Below are 13,931 nucleotides of genomic sequence, written 5' to 3' on the forward strand. Positions count from 1 at the left end.
GTGGAGACCGAAGTAGCGTGGGGAGCTCTGGCAGTGTGACCAGTGTGAGGTCATCAGGGAGTGGTCAGAGTGCCGGGAGCTCCACCCACATTCTCCACGCGCAGGCCGAGGGGGTTAAGGTGAGGCGCGCGCACACACACACACCACACACACTTAATGTGATCACACACTTAATGCTGATCACAGTGCTGTCCTGAAATGGACACTAACAGTCTATGATATAAAAATAGTGTAGTGTAGAACGGACAGACCGGAACACACACACACACACACACACACACACACACACACACACACACACACACACACACACACACACACACACACACACACACACACACACACACACACACACACACACACACACTCAGTCCTGTATATCTGTCCTATATATCTGTCCTATATATCTGTCCTAGTGTAGAACGGCCCTGTGTGGAGTCCTATATATCTGTCCTAGTGTAGACCGGCCCTGTGTGGAGTCCTATATATCTGTCCTATATATCTGTCCTAGTGTAGAACGGCCCTGTTGGGAGTCCTATATATCTGTCCTATATATCTGTTCTATATATCTGTCCTAGTGTAGAACTGCCCTGACTGTGTCTCTGTGTGTGTTGTAACTCAACTAAAGACTGTGTCTCTGTGTGTTGTAGCTAAACTAAAGGCTGTGTCTCTGTGTGTTGTAACTAAACTAAAGGCTGTGTCTCTGTGTGTTGTAGCTAAACTAAAGGCTGTGTCTCTGTGTGTTGTAACTAAACTAAAGACTGTGTCTCTGTGTGTTGTAGCTAAACTAAAGACTGTGTCTCTCTGTGTGTTGTAACTAAACTAAAGGCTGTGTCTCTGTGTGTTGTAACTAAACTAAAGACTGTGTCTCTGTGTGTTGTAGCTAAACTAAAGACTGTGTCTCTCTGTGTGTTGTAACTAAACTAAAGGCTGTGTCTCTGTGTGTTGTAACTAAACTAAAGACTGTGTCTCTGTGTGTTGTAGCTAAACTAAAGGCTGTGTCTCTGTGTGTTGTAACTAAACTAAAGACTGTGTCTCTGTGTGTTGTAGCTAAACTAAAGACTGTGTCTCTCTGTGTGTTGTAACTAAACTAAAGGCTGTGTCTCTGTGTGTTGTAGCTAAACTAAAGACTGTGTCTCTGTGTGTTGTAGCTAAACTAAAGACTGTGTCTCTCTGTGTGTTGTAACTAAACTAAAGGCTGTGTCTCTGTGTGTTGTAACTAAACTAAAGACTGTGTCTCTGTGTGTTGTAGCTAAACTAAAGACTGTGTCTCTCTATGTGTTGTAACTAAACTAAAGGCTGTGTCTCTGTGTGTTGTAACTAAACTAAAGACTGTGTCTCTGTGTGTTGTAACTAAACTAAAGGCTGTGTCTCTGTGTGTTGTAACTAAACTAAAGACTGTGTCTCTGTGTGTTGTAACTAAACTAAAGGCTGTGTCTCTGTGTGTTGTAGCTAAACTAAAGGCTGTGTCTCTCTGTGTGTTGTAACTAAACTAAAGGCTGTGTCTCTGTGTGTGTTGTAACTAAAGGCTGTGTCTCTGTGTGTGTTGTAACTAAACTAAAGACTGTGTCTCTGTGTGTGTTGTAACTAAACTAAAGGCTGTGTCTCTCTGTGTGTTGTAACTAAAGGCTGTGTCTCTGTGTGTTGTAACTAAACTAAAGACTGTGTCTCTGTGTGTTGTAACTAAACTAAAGGCTGTGTCTCTCTGTGTGTTGTAGCTAAACTAAAGGCTGTGTCTCTCTGTGTGTTGTAACTAAACTAAAGACTGTGTCTCTCTGTGTGTTGTAACTAAACTAAAGACTGTGTCTCTGTGTGTGTTGTAACTAAACTAAAGGCTGTGTCTCTGTGTGTTGTAGCTAAACTAAAGACTGTGTCTCTGTGTGTTGTAACTAAACTAAAGACTGTGTCTCTGTGTGTTGTAGCTAAACTAAAGGCTGTGTCTCTGTGTGTTGTAGCTAAACTAAAGACTGTGTCTCTCTGTGTGTTGTAACTAAAATAAAGGCTGTGTCTCTGTGTGTTGTAGCTAAACTAAAGGCTGTGTCTCTCTGTGTGTTGTAGCTAAACTAAAGGCTGTGTCTCTCTGTGTGTTGTAGCTAAACTAAAGGCTGTGTCTCTGTGTGTTGTAACTAAACTAAAGGCTGTGTCTCTGTGTGTGTTGTAACTAAACTAAAGGCTGTGTCTCTGTGTGTTGTAGCTAAACTAAAGGCTGTGTCTCTGTGTGTTGTAGCTAAACTAAAGGCTGTGTCTCTCTGTGTGTTGTAGCTAAACTAAAGGCTGTGTCTCTCTGTGTGTTGTAGCTAAACTAAAGGCTGTGTCTCTCTGTGTGTTGTAACTAAACTAAAGGCTGTGTCTCTCTGTGTGTTGTAGCTAAACTAAAGGCTGTGTCTCTCTGTGTTGAAACTAAACTAAAGGCTGTGTCTCTCTGTGTGTTGTAGCTAAACTAAAGGCTGTGTCTCTCTGTGTGTTGTAGCTAAACTAAAGGCTGTGTCTCTGTGTGTTGTAACTAAACTAAAGGCTGTGTCTCTGTGTGTGTTGTAACTAAACTAAAGACTGTGTCTCTGTGTGTTGTAACTAAACTAAAGACTGTGTCTCTGTGTGTTGTAGCTAAACTAAAGGCTGTGTCTCTGTGTGTTGTAACTAAACTAAAGGCTGTGTCTCTGTGTGTTGTAGCTAAACTAAAGGCTGTGTCTCTGTGTGTTGTAGCTAAACTAAAGGCTGTGTCTCTGTGTTGTAACTAAACTAAAGACTGTGTCTCTCTGTGTGTTGTAGCTAAACTAAAGACTGTGTCTCTGTGTGTTGTAACTAAACTAAAGGCTGTGTCTCTGTGTGTTGTAGCTAAACTAAAGGCTGTGTCTCTGTGTGTGTTGTAGCTAAACTAAAGGCTGTGTCTCTGTGTGTTGTAGCTAAACTAAAGACTGTGTCTCTGTGTGTTGTAACTAAACTAAAGACTGTGTCTCTGTGTGTTGTAACTAAACTAAAGACTGTGTCTCTCTGTGTGTTGTAACTAAAGGCTGTGTCTCTGTGTGTTGTAACTAAACTAAAGACTGTGTCTCTGTGTGTTGTAACTAAACTAAAGGCTGTGTCTCTGTGTGTTGTAACTAAACTAAAGACTGTCTCTCTGTGTGTTGTAGCTAAACTAAAGGCTGTGTCTCTCTGTGTGTTGTAGCTAAACTAAAGGCTGTGTCTCTGTGTGTTGTAACTAAACTAAAGGCTGTGTCTCTGTGTGTGTTGTAACTAAACTAAAGGCTGTGTCTCTGTGTGTTGTAGCTAAACTAAAGGCTGTGTCTCTGTGTGTTGTAGCTAAACTAAAGGCTGTGTCTCTCTGTGTGTTGTAGCTAAACTAAAGGCTGTGTCTCTCTGTGTGTTGTAGCTAAACTAAAGGCTGTGTCTCTGTGTGTTGTAACTAAACTAAAGGCTGTGTCTCTGTGTGTGTTGTAACTAAACTAAAGACTGTGTCTCTGTGTGTTGTAACTAAACTAAAGACTGTGTCTCTGTGTGTTGTAGCTAAACTAAAGGCTGTGTCTCTGTGTGTTGTAGCTAAACTAAAGGCTGTGTCTCTGTGTGTTGTAACTAAACTAAAGGCTGTGTCTCTGTGTGTTGTAGCTAAACTAAAGGCTGTGTCTCTGTGTTGTAACTAAACTAAAGACTGTGTCTCTCTGTGTGTTGTAGCTAAACTAAAGACTGTGTCTCTGTGTGTTGTAACTAAACTAAAGGCTGTGTCTCTGTGTGTTGTAGCTAAACTAAAGGCTGTGTCTCTGTGTGTGTTGTAGCTAAACTAAAGGCTGTGTCTCTGTGTGTTGTAGCTAAACTAAAGACTGTGTCTCTGTGTGTTGTAACTAAACTAAAGACTGTGTCTCTGTGTGTTGTAACTAAACTAAAGACTGTGTCTCTGTGTGTTGTAACTAAACTAAAGACTGTGTCTCTCTGTGTGTTGTAACTAAAGGCTGTGTCTCTGTGTGTTGTAACTAAACTAAAGACTGTGTCTCTGTGTGTTGTAACTAAACTAAAGGCTGTGTCTCTCTGTGTGTTGTAACTAAACTAAAGGATGTGTCTCTGTGTGTTGTAACTAAACTAAAGGCTGTGTCTCTGTGTGTTGTAACTAAACTAAAGGCTGTGTCTCTCTGTGTGTTGTAGCTAAACTAAAGGCTGTGTCTCTCTGTGTGTTGTAACTAAACTAAAGACTGTGTCTCTGTGTGTTGTAGCTAAACTAAAGGCTGTGTCTCTGTGTGTTGTAACTAAACTAAAGGCTGTCTCTCTGTGTGTTGTAACTAAACTAAAGGCTATGTTTCTCTGTGTGTTGTAGCTAAACTAAAGGCTATGTTTCTCTGTGTGTTGTAGCTAAACTAAAGGCTGTGTCTCTCTGTGTGTTGTAACTAAACTAAAGACTGTGTCTCTGTGTGTTGTAACTAAACTAAAGACCGTGTCTCTCTGTGTGTTGTAGCTAAACTAAAGGCTGTGTCTCTGTGTGTTGTAACTAAACTAAAGACTGTGTCTCTGTGTGTTGTAACTAAACTAAAGACCGTGTCTCTCTGTGTGTTGTAGCTAAACTAAAGGCTGTGTTGTTTCTCCCTGTAGCTCCTGGCTACAGTGCTGTCTCAGTCTGCCAAAGCCAAAGAGCACCTGCTGGAGCAGTCCAAGTCTGTAGAGCTATCTACAGGTAGGTGTGTGTGTGTGTGTGTGTGTGTGTGTGTGTGTGTGTGTGTGTGTGTGTGTGTGTGTGTGTGTGTGTGTTGCAATCTACAGGTACACATCACTCCAGTGAGAGAGGGAGAGAGAGAGAGAGGGATGAGATAGAGAGGGATAGAGAGAGAGAGAGAGAGAGAGAGAGAGAGAGAGAGACAGAGAGATAGAGAGAGAGAGAGAGACAGAGAGATAGAGAGAGAGAGAGAGAGAGAGAGAGAGAGAGAGAGGGGGTGAGGGAGATAAAGAGAGCATCATCTGTGTCCTTTATAACGATTGAAGCAATCGCACACACACACACACACACACACACACAGTGGGATCTGGATCTTGGCGGCTCTGTCATCCAGATGGCCAGTAGTTAGTAGAGGAGGCCTGTGATTGGCTGATGACACCAGTTACTGAGGAGGAGGTGAAACCTGATTGGTTATTCACACGGTGAATGAGGGGGATTGGTTTTATAGAAAGAAATGGTGGGACAGGATTGGTTGGGTCAAATAATGAAAATATGAGTGGTTGAGCTCGACCCAACGACAGTGTGTGTTACCTCCAGGCTCCGCCTCTGCCTCTAGACAGTCGAGCCAATCAGGATGCCCGCTCCATGAAGCTCCACCCTATGACGCCACGGCAACCTGGAAGGGGGAGGGGCAAGGCGAGGGGAAGGTAAGACAGACAGTCTTCCTCTCAGAGTCATCACTCACACACTTCCTGCTTCACTGCATCCCTCTCCTCATCGAAACCAGTGTCCCTCTTCCCCTTCAGCACAATCTCTCACACACTCTTCACCAACGACAGAAACACACACACACACACAACCGTAGACACACACACACAGAAGCACGGACACACACACACCCAGAACCACGGACACACAGACACTCACAGAACCACGGACAGACAGACACACGAGAACACGGACAGACAGACACACGAGAACACGGACAGACAGACACACGAGAACACGGACAGACAGACACACGAGAACACGGACACACAGACACACGAGAACACGGACACAGAGACAGTCTCGAACACGACACACACCAAGGATGTCCAAACACTTACTCTCTCAGCTGGCCTCGTCCTTACTGCGAGCATTCGGTTGCAGCCACGACACGGTGAGTGTGTGTGTGTGTGTGTGTGTGTGTGTGTGTGTGTGTGTGTGCGCTCGCTCCGGTCTGTCTGTTCTGTTACTCCTCTGAGAGAGATTCTGTTCTGTCTTCTCTCCTTTTAGTTTCTCCTCCTCCATCTCTGTGTTCCTCCTCCTCCATCCCTGTGTTCCTCCTCCTCCATCTCTGTGTTCCTCCTCCTCCATCTCTGTGTTCCTCCTCCTCCATCTCTGTGTTCCTCCTGCTCCATCTCTGTGTTCCTCCTCCTCCATCTCTATGTTCCTCCTCCTCCATCTCTGTGTTCCTCCTCCTCCATCTCTGTGTTCCTCCTCCTCCATCCCTGTGTTCCTCCTCCATCCCTGTGTTCCTCCTCCATCTCTGTGTTCCTCCTCCTCCATCTGTGTTCCTCCTCCTCCATCTCTGTGTTCCTCCTCCTCCATCCCTGTGTTCCTCCTCCATCCCTGTGTTCCTCCTCCATCTCTGTGTTCCTCCTCCTCCATCTGTGTTCCTCCTCCTCCATCTCTGTGTTCCTCCTCCTCCATCTCTGTGTTCCTCCTCCTCCATCTCTGTGTTCTTCCTCCTCCATCTCTGTGTTCCTCCTCCTCCATCTCTGTGTTCCTCCTCCTCCATCTCTGTGTTCTTCCTCCTCCATCTCTGTGTTCCTCCTCCTCCATCTCTGTTTTCCTCCTCCTCCATCTCTGTGTTCCTCCTCCTCCATCTCTGTGTTCCTCCTCCTCCATCCCTGTGTTCCTCCTCCTCCATCCCTGTGTTCCTCCTCCTCCATCCCTGTGTTCCTCCTCCTCCATCCCTGTGTTCCTCCTCCTCCATCTCTGTGTTCCTCCTCCTCCATCTCTGTGTTCCTCCTCCTCCATCTCTGTGTTCCTCCTCCGCCATCTCTGTGTTCCTCCTCCTCCATCTCTGTGTTCCTCCTCCTCCATCTCTGTGTTCCTCCTCCTCCATCTCTGTGTTCCTCCTCCAACCCTGTTTTCCTTGTTTGCTGCCCAGGGACGTTGTTTTGTGTTCTCTAAACCTCTCTGATATGAGCCTGTACTATATATTTATGTATTCTATACCATACTGGAGATATACTATACTATATATATACACACAATACCATATTGGATATATACTATACTATATATACATTTACTATATTGTATATACACTATAATATACTGGATATATACTATACTGGAGATATACTATACTGGAGATATACTATGCAATATATACACTATACTATATTGGATATATACTATACTCTATATACATTTACAATACTGGATATATACTATAATGTATATACATTTACTATACTGTATATACACTATAATATACTGTATATATACTATACTGGAGATATACTATACTGTATATACATTCACTATACTGTATATACTGGATATATACTATACTGGATATATACTATACTGGAGATATAATATACTATATATATATACACACTATACTATATTGGATATATAGTATACTCTATATACATTTACTATACTGGATATATACTATACTGGATATGTACTATACTATATATATACACTATACTGTATATACACTATAATATACTGTATATATGCTATACTATACTGTATATACACTGTACTATATATATATATATATATATATATATATATACATATATATATATATATATATATATATATACGGTACTATTATGGATATATATTATACTACACTGTATATATACTGTACTGGATATATACTATACTGGATATATACTATGCTATACTGTATATACACAATACTATACTGTATATATACTATACTGAAAATACGGTACTATACTGTATATATATTATACTACGCTGTATATATACTATACTGGATATATACTGTAATATACGGTATATACACTATACTATACTGTATACATACTACACTGATATATATATATATATTATACTTTACTGTATATATGCTAAACTGTATATATACTACACTATACTGTATATATAATATACTGATCTATATATTATACTATACCGTATATATACAATACTGATATACATATATTATACACTGTATATATACTACACTATACTGTAGCCTGAGCCATCTTGATCTTCGTTACCCTAGCTTAGCACCGTGTGTGTGTGTGTGTGTGTGTGTGTGTGTGTGTGTGTGTGTGTGTGTGTGTGTGTGTGTGTGTGTGTGTGTGTGTTGGCAGGACTCTCTACCAGTAAGATGGAAGTGTGTGTGTATGAGATAGCTTGATCAGATCACAGCCATCTGATGGACATGTTTTTCCCCAGCAGGGTGTGTAGGTTCACATGGCTATCTGTTAGTTCCAGATCCTCCCTCCTCCTCCTCCCCTCCTCCTCCTCCTCTCCCCCTCCGTGTGACCCGTGGTCCAATCCTGAGCAGAGTGGGTGGGAAGAAAGGCGGGGATAAGGGAGAAAGAGGTGCTGGTGGACTGGGCATGGCTGAGTTCTCCTGGCCTCTCTGCTGCCCCTCAGTGGACAGAGCATGATACTGCAGTTGCTTGTGATAGAGGAAGTCTCTGGAGCAGACTTCACCACATCAGAATCCTCAGAGTGGGTTGTCTACAATCTCTGGATGTGATTGGCCAGGTCCACCCTTCCATCTTCTCCAATAGCTCACCCAGACAGAGCCTGTCTTCTCCTTCCTCCATCTTCCCCAATAGCTCACCCAGACAGAGCCTGTCTTCTCCTTCCTCCATCTTCTCCAATAGCTCACCCAGACAGAGCCAGTCTTCTCCCTCCTCCATCTTCTCCAATACCTCACCCAGATATAGCCTGTCTTCTCCCTCATCTTCTCCAATAGCTCACCCAGATATAGCCTGTCTTCTGCCTCCCTCATCTTCTCCAATAGCTCACACCCAGACAGAGCCAGTCTTCTCCCTCCTCCATCTTCTCCAATAGCTCACCCAGACAGAGCCAGTCTTCTCCCTCCTCCATCTTCTCCAATAGCTCACCCAGACAGAGCCTGTCTTCTCCCTGCTCAATCTTCTCCAATAGCTCACCCAGACAAAGCCAGTCTTCTCCCTCCTCCATCTTCTCCAATAGCTCACCCAGACAGAGCCAGTCTTCTCCCAACTCCATCTTTTCCAATAGCTCACCCAGACAGAGCCTGTCTTCTCCCTCCCTCATCTTCTCCAATAGCTCACCCAGACAGAGCCAGTCTTCTCCCTCCCTCATCTTCTCCAATAGCTCACCCAGACAGAGCCAGTCTTCTCCCTCCTCCATCTTCTCAAATAGCTCACCCAGACAGAGCCTGTCTTCTCCCTCCTCCATCTTCTCAAATAGCTCACCCAGACAGAGCCTGTCTTCTCCCTCCTCCATCTTCTCGAATAGCTCACCCAGACAGAGCCAGTCTTCTCCCTCCTCCATCTTCTACAATAGCTCACCCAGACAGAGCCTGTCTTCTCCCTCCCTCATCTTCTCCAATAGCTCACCCAGACAGAGCCAGTCTTCTCCCTCCCTCATCTTCTCCAATAGCTCACCCAGACAGAGCCAGTCTTCTCCCTCCTCCATCTTCTCAAATAGCTCACCCAGACAGAGCCTGTCTTCTCCCTCCTCCATCTTCTCAAATAGCTCACCCAGACAGAGCCTGTCTTCTCCCTCCTCCATCTTCTCGAATAGCTCACCCAGACAGAGCCAGTCTTCTCCCTCCTCCATCTTCTACAATAGCTCACCCAGACAGAGCCTGTCTTCTCCATCCCTCATCTTCTCCAATAGCTCACCCAGACAGAGCCAGTCTTCTCCCTCCTCCATCTTCTCCAATAGCTCACCCAGACAGAGCCTGTCTTCTCCCTCCCTCATCTTCTCCAATAGCTCGAAGAGAGAGCCTGTCTTCTCCTTCCTCCATCTTCTCCAATAGCTCACCCAGACAGAGCCAGTCTTCTCCCCCCTCCATCTTATCCAATAGCTCACCCAGACAGAGCCTGTCTTCTCCCTCCCTCATCTTCTCCAATAGCTCGAAGAGAGAGCCTGTCTTCTCCCTCCCCCATCTTCTCCAATAGCTCACCCAGAAAGAGCCAGTCTTCTCCCTCCTCCATCTTCTCCAATAGCTCACCCAGACAGAGCCTGTCTTCTCCCTCCCTCATCTTCTCCAATAGCTCACCCAGACAGAGCCTGTCTTCTCCCTCCTCCATCTTCTCCAATAGCTCATCCAGACAGAGCCAGTCCTCTCCCTCCTCCATCTTATCCAATAGCTCACCCAGACAGAGCCTGTCTTCTCCCTCCCTCATCTTCTCCAATAGCTCGAAGAGAGAGCCTGTCTTCTCCCTCCCCCATCTTCTCCAATAGCTCACCCAGAAAGAGCCAGTCTTCTCCCTCCTCCATCTTATCCAATAGCTCACCCAGACAGAGCCTGTCTTCTCCCTCCCTCATCTTCTCCAATAGCTCGAAGAGAGAGCCTGTCTTCTCCCTCCCCCATCTTCTCCAATAGCTCACCCAGAAAGAGCCAGTCTTCTCCCTCCTCCATCTTCTCCAATAGCTCACCCAGACAGAGCCTGTCTTCTCCCTCCCTCATCTTCTCCAATAGCTCACCCAGACAGAGCCAGTCTTCTCCCTCCTTCTTCTTATCCAATAGCTCACCCAGACAGAGCCTGTCTTCTCCCTCCTCCATCTTCTCCAATAGCTCGAAAAGAGAGCCTGTCTTCTCCCTCCTCCATCTTCCCCAATAGCTCAGCCAGACAGAGCCAGTCTTCTCCCTCTTTCCCTCCTCTAGTAGCTCCTAGCCGTTAGCCTTTAGCCACCTACCTAGTCCTCCTCTCCTCTCTTGTTATTCTTAGCTAGTCTTTAGCCTTCAGCTGTTAGAGGTGTTTAGCCCAGAGCCCATAGCTTTTAGCCACCTGTCTTCTCCTCTTCTGTCTCCTCTACTAGTGATTAGCCTTTAGCCATTAGTGGTTAGCCTTTAGCAATTAGTGGTTAGCTATTAGCAGTTAGCCTTTAGCCATTAGCCGTTAGTGGTTAGCCATTAGCCGTTAGTGGTTAGCTATTAGCGGTTAACCTTTAGCCGTTAGCGGTTAGCCATTAGCCGTTAGCCCAGGGCCAGCCGTAGTGACAGAACTCCACCTGTCTTCTCTCTCCTAGAGCTCTGAGGCTGTTATCCAATGGCTGAGTGACTTTCAGCTGCAGGTCTACGCTCCAAACTTCATCAGCGCCGGGTATGACATAGCCACCATTAGCAGAATGACCCCAGAGGTAAGGAACCCCTGACCTCTGACCCCTATCCTTTAACCTGAAAGTTAAAGTCACGCTCTACACCCCGTCACCTCACTACTCACTCACTGATCATAAAGCAGTTGCCTTAGCAACCCCCCCCCCCCCCCCCCCCACCCTCCTACCAGTAATACTGAAGACAGTTCAGATGCATACACCCCCCCAGTCACTGAGCATGCCCAGGACCTCATCTGTGATTGGCCAGGACAGGGCTGCCTGCAGATGGACACAAAGCTCCTCCTATGACAAAGTCCTGTGTGTTCTGTGTGTGTGTGCGTGTGTGTGTGTGTGTGTGTGTGTGTGTGTGTGTGTGTGTGCGTGTGTGTGTGTGTGTGTGTGTGTGTGTGTGTGTGTGTTCTGTGTGTGTGTGTGTCTCCCGCTGTGTGTGTACCTCAGACTAGTGATTCAATTACACCCCTAGATGAGAACAAATCAATCAATATAGAATATTAGTAGATAATGAGGTCTCTAACTGCCAACTATCTGGCCATTAGCCAGATAGAAAAATAGTAGTAGTAGCCAAGTAGAAAAATAAATCATAGAGTCTATCTACACACTGACTGGACTCTACCCACACTCTGACTGGACTCTACCCACACACTCTGACTGGACTCTACCCACACTCTGACTGGACTCTACCCGCACACTGACTCTACCCGCATACTGACTGGACTCTACCCACACACACTGACTGGACTCTACCCACACACTCTGACTGGACTCTACCCACACTCTGACTGGACTCTACCCGCACACTGACTCTACCCGCATACTGACTGGACTCTACCCACACACTCTGACTGGACTCTACCCACACACTCTGACTGGACTCTACCCACACACTGACTGGACTCTACCCACACACTGACTCTACCCACACACCGACTGGACTCTACCCACACACACTGACTGGACTCTACCCACACACACTGACTGGACTCTACCCACACACTGACTCTACCCACACTCTGACTGGACTCTACCCACACTCTGACTGGACTCTACCCACACTCTGACTGGACTCTACCCACACACTGACTGGACTCTACCCACACACTGACTGGACTCTACCCACACTCTGACTGGACTCTACCCACACACTGACTGGACTCTACCCACACTCTGACTGGACTCTACCCACACACTCTGACTGGACTCTACCCACACACTGACTGGACTCTACCCACACACTGACTCTACCCACACACCGACTGGACTCTACCCACACACACTGACTGGACTCTACCCACACACACTGACTGGACTCTACCCACACACTGACTCTACCCACACTCTGACTGGACTCTACCCACACTCTGACTGGACTCTACCCACACTCTGACTGGACTCTACCCACACACTGACTGGACTCTACCCACACACTGACTGGACTCTACCCACACTCTGACTGGACTCTACCCACACTCTGACTGGACTCTACCCACACTCTGACTGGACTCTACCCACACTCTGACTGGACTCTACCCACACTCTGACTGGACTCTACCCACACACTGACTGGACTCTACCCACACACTGACTGGGGTCTACCCACACTCTGACTGGACTCTACCCACACTCTGACTGGACTCTACCCACACTCTGACTGGACTCTACCCACACTCTGACTGGACTCTACCCACACTCTGACTGGACTCTACCCACACACTCTGACTGGACTCTACCCACACACTGACTGGACTCTACCCACACACTGACTGGACTCTACCCACACTCTGACTGGACTCTACCCACACTCTGACTGGACTCTACCCACACACTGACTGGACTCTACCCACACACTGACTGGACTCTAACCACACACTGACTGGACTCTACCCACACTCTGACTGGGGTCTACCCACACTCTGACTGGACTCGACCCACACACTGACTGGCAACAAAAGAGTTATCAAATTAAGATCCTACATCTGTATATTGGGATAATTAGAGTATAGTGGAGTGGAGTTGGGAGGAGCCAGGTTTTGGGTGGGGACAGACAGTGGGTGGGCGGAGCCAGACAGTTGATGGGTGGAGCCAGATTGTTGAGACATACAGTGGGTGGGTGGAGTCAGACTGTGGATAGTTGGGGCTAGGTGATAGGTGGGTGGAGCCAGACAGTGTGGTGGGTGTGGCCAGACTGTAGATAGGTGGGAGCCATGCTGTGGGTGTGGCCAGACTGTAGATAGGTGGAGCCATGCTGTGGGTGGAGCCATGCTGTGGGTGGAGCTGGGGTCTAGTGATACAACGCTTCTTTCTCACTGCCAACATCCTCTCTCTCCTCTTCACCTTCATTTCCCTTTGGGGACATTTACCTTCCTGTCCTGTGGTACAGCTTGTCACCTGGACACTGTGTGTGTCTGTGGTGTCTGTGGTGTCTGCGTTTTCTGTGGTGTCTGTTGTGTCTGGTGTCTATGGTGCCGGTGGTGTCTGGTATCTGTGGTGCCGGTGGTGTCTGGTGTCTGTGGTGTCTGGTGTCTGTGGTGCCGGTGGTGTCTGTGTTTTCTGAGGTGTCTGGTGCCTGTGGTGTCAGGTGTCTGTGATGTCTGGTGTCTGTGGTGTCTGGTGTCTGTGGTGTCTGTGGTGTCTGGAGTCTGGTGTCTCTGTGGTAATGAAGTGTGTGTATCTGTGGAGAGTTTGGAAGCGTCTCACCTATTTTTCCTTGGTGTTGTGTGTGTGTGGTACGTGTGTGTGTGTGTGTGTGTGTGGTACGTGTGTGTGTGTGTGTGTGTGTGTGTGTGTGTGTGTGTCTGTGTGTGTGTCTGTGTAGGATCTCACGGCCATCGGAGTGACCAAACCAGGCCACAGAAAGAAGATGACATCAGAGATCAACAAACTCAGCATCACTGAGTGGCTCCCTGACCAGAAACCTGTTAGTAACTGACCTGAGACCTGTTAGTAACTGACCTCAGACCTGTTA

At 46.4% G+C, this 13,931-nt stretch overlaps 1 protein-coding gene across 6 annotated transcripts in view; it reads left to right on the top strand.

Annotated features, from left to right (window-relative positions):
* LOC110514870 (caskin-1) overlaps positions 1–13,931 on the top strand; it is a 142,042-nt gene that overhangs the window by 108,922 nt on the left and 19,189 nt on the right. For 5 of the 6 annotated variants that reach the window (XM_036973587.1, XM_036973586.1, XM_036973588.1 and 2 more), the window contains 5 exons: positions 1–119; positions 4,576–4,657; positions 5,234–5,343; positions 10,883–10,993; positions 13,782–13,883. In XM_036973587.1, coding sequence (XP_036829482.1) covers positions 1–119; positions 4,576–4,657; positions 5,234–5,343; positions 10,883–10,993; positions 13,782–13,883 — 524 coding nt within the window. The remainder of the gene's footprint in view (positions 120–4,575; positions 4,658–5,233; positions 5,344–10,882; positions 10,994–13,781; positions 13,884–13,931) is intronic. The other variant, XM_036973589.1, reaches the window with a different exon arrangement.

Source organism: Oncorhynchus mykiss, unplaced genomic scaffold, assembly GCF_013265735.2.
Source record: "Oncorhynchus mykiss isolate Arlee unplaced genomic scaffold, USDA_OmykA_1.1 un_scaffold_271, whole genome shotgun sequence".
Lineage (NCBI taxonomy): Eukaryota > Metazoa > Chordata > Actinopteri > Salmoniformes > Salmonidae > Oncorhynchus > Oncorhynchus mykiss.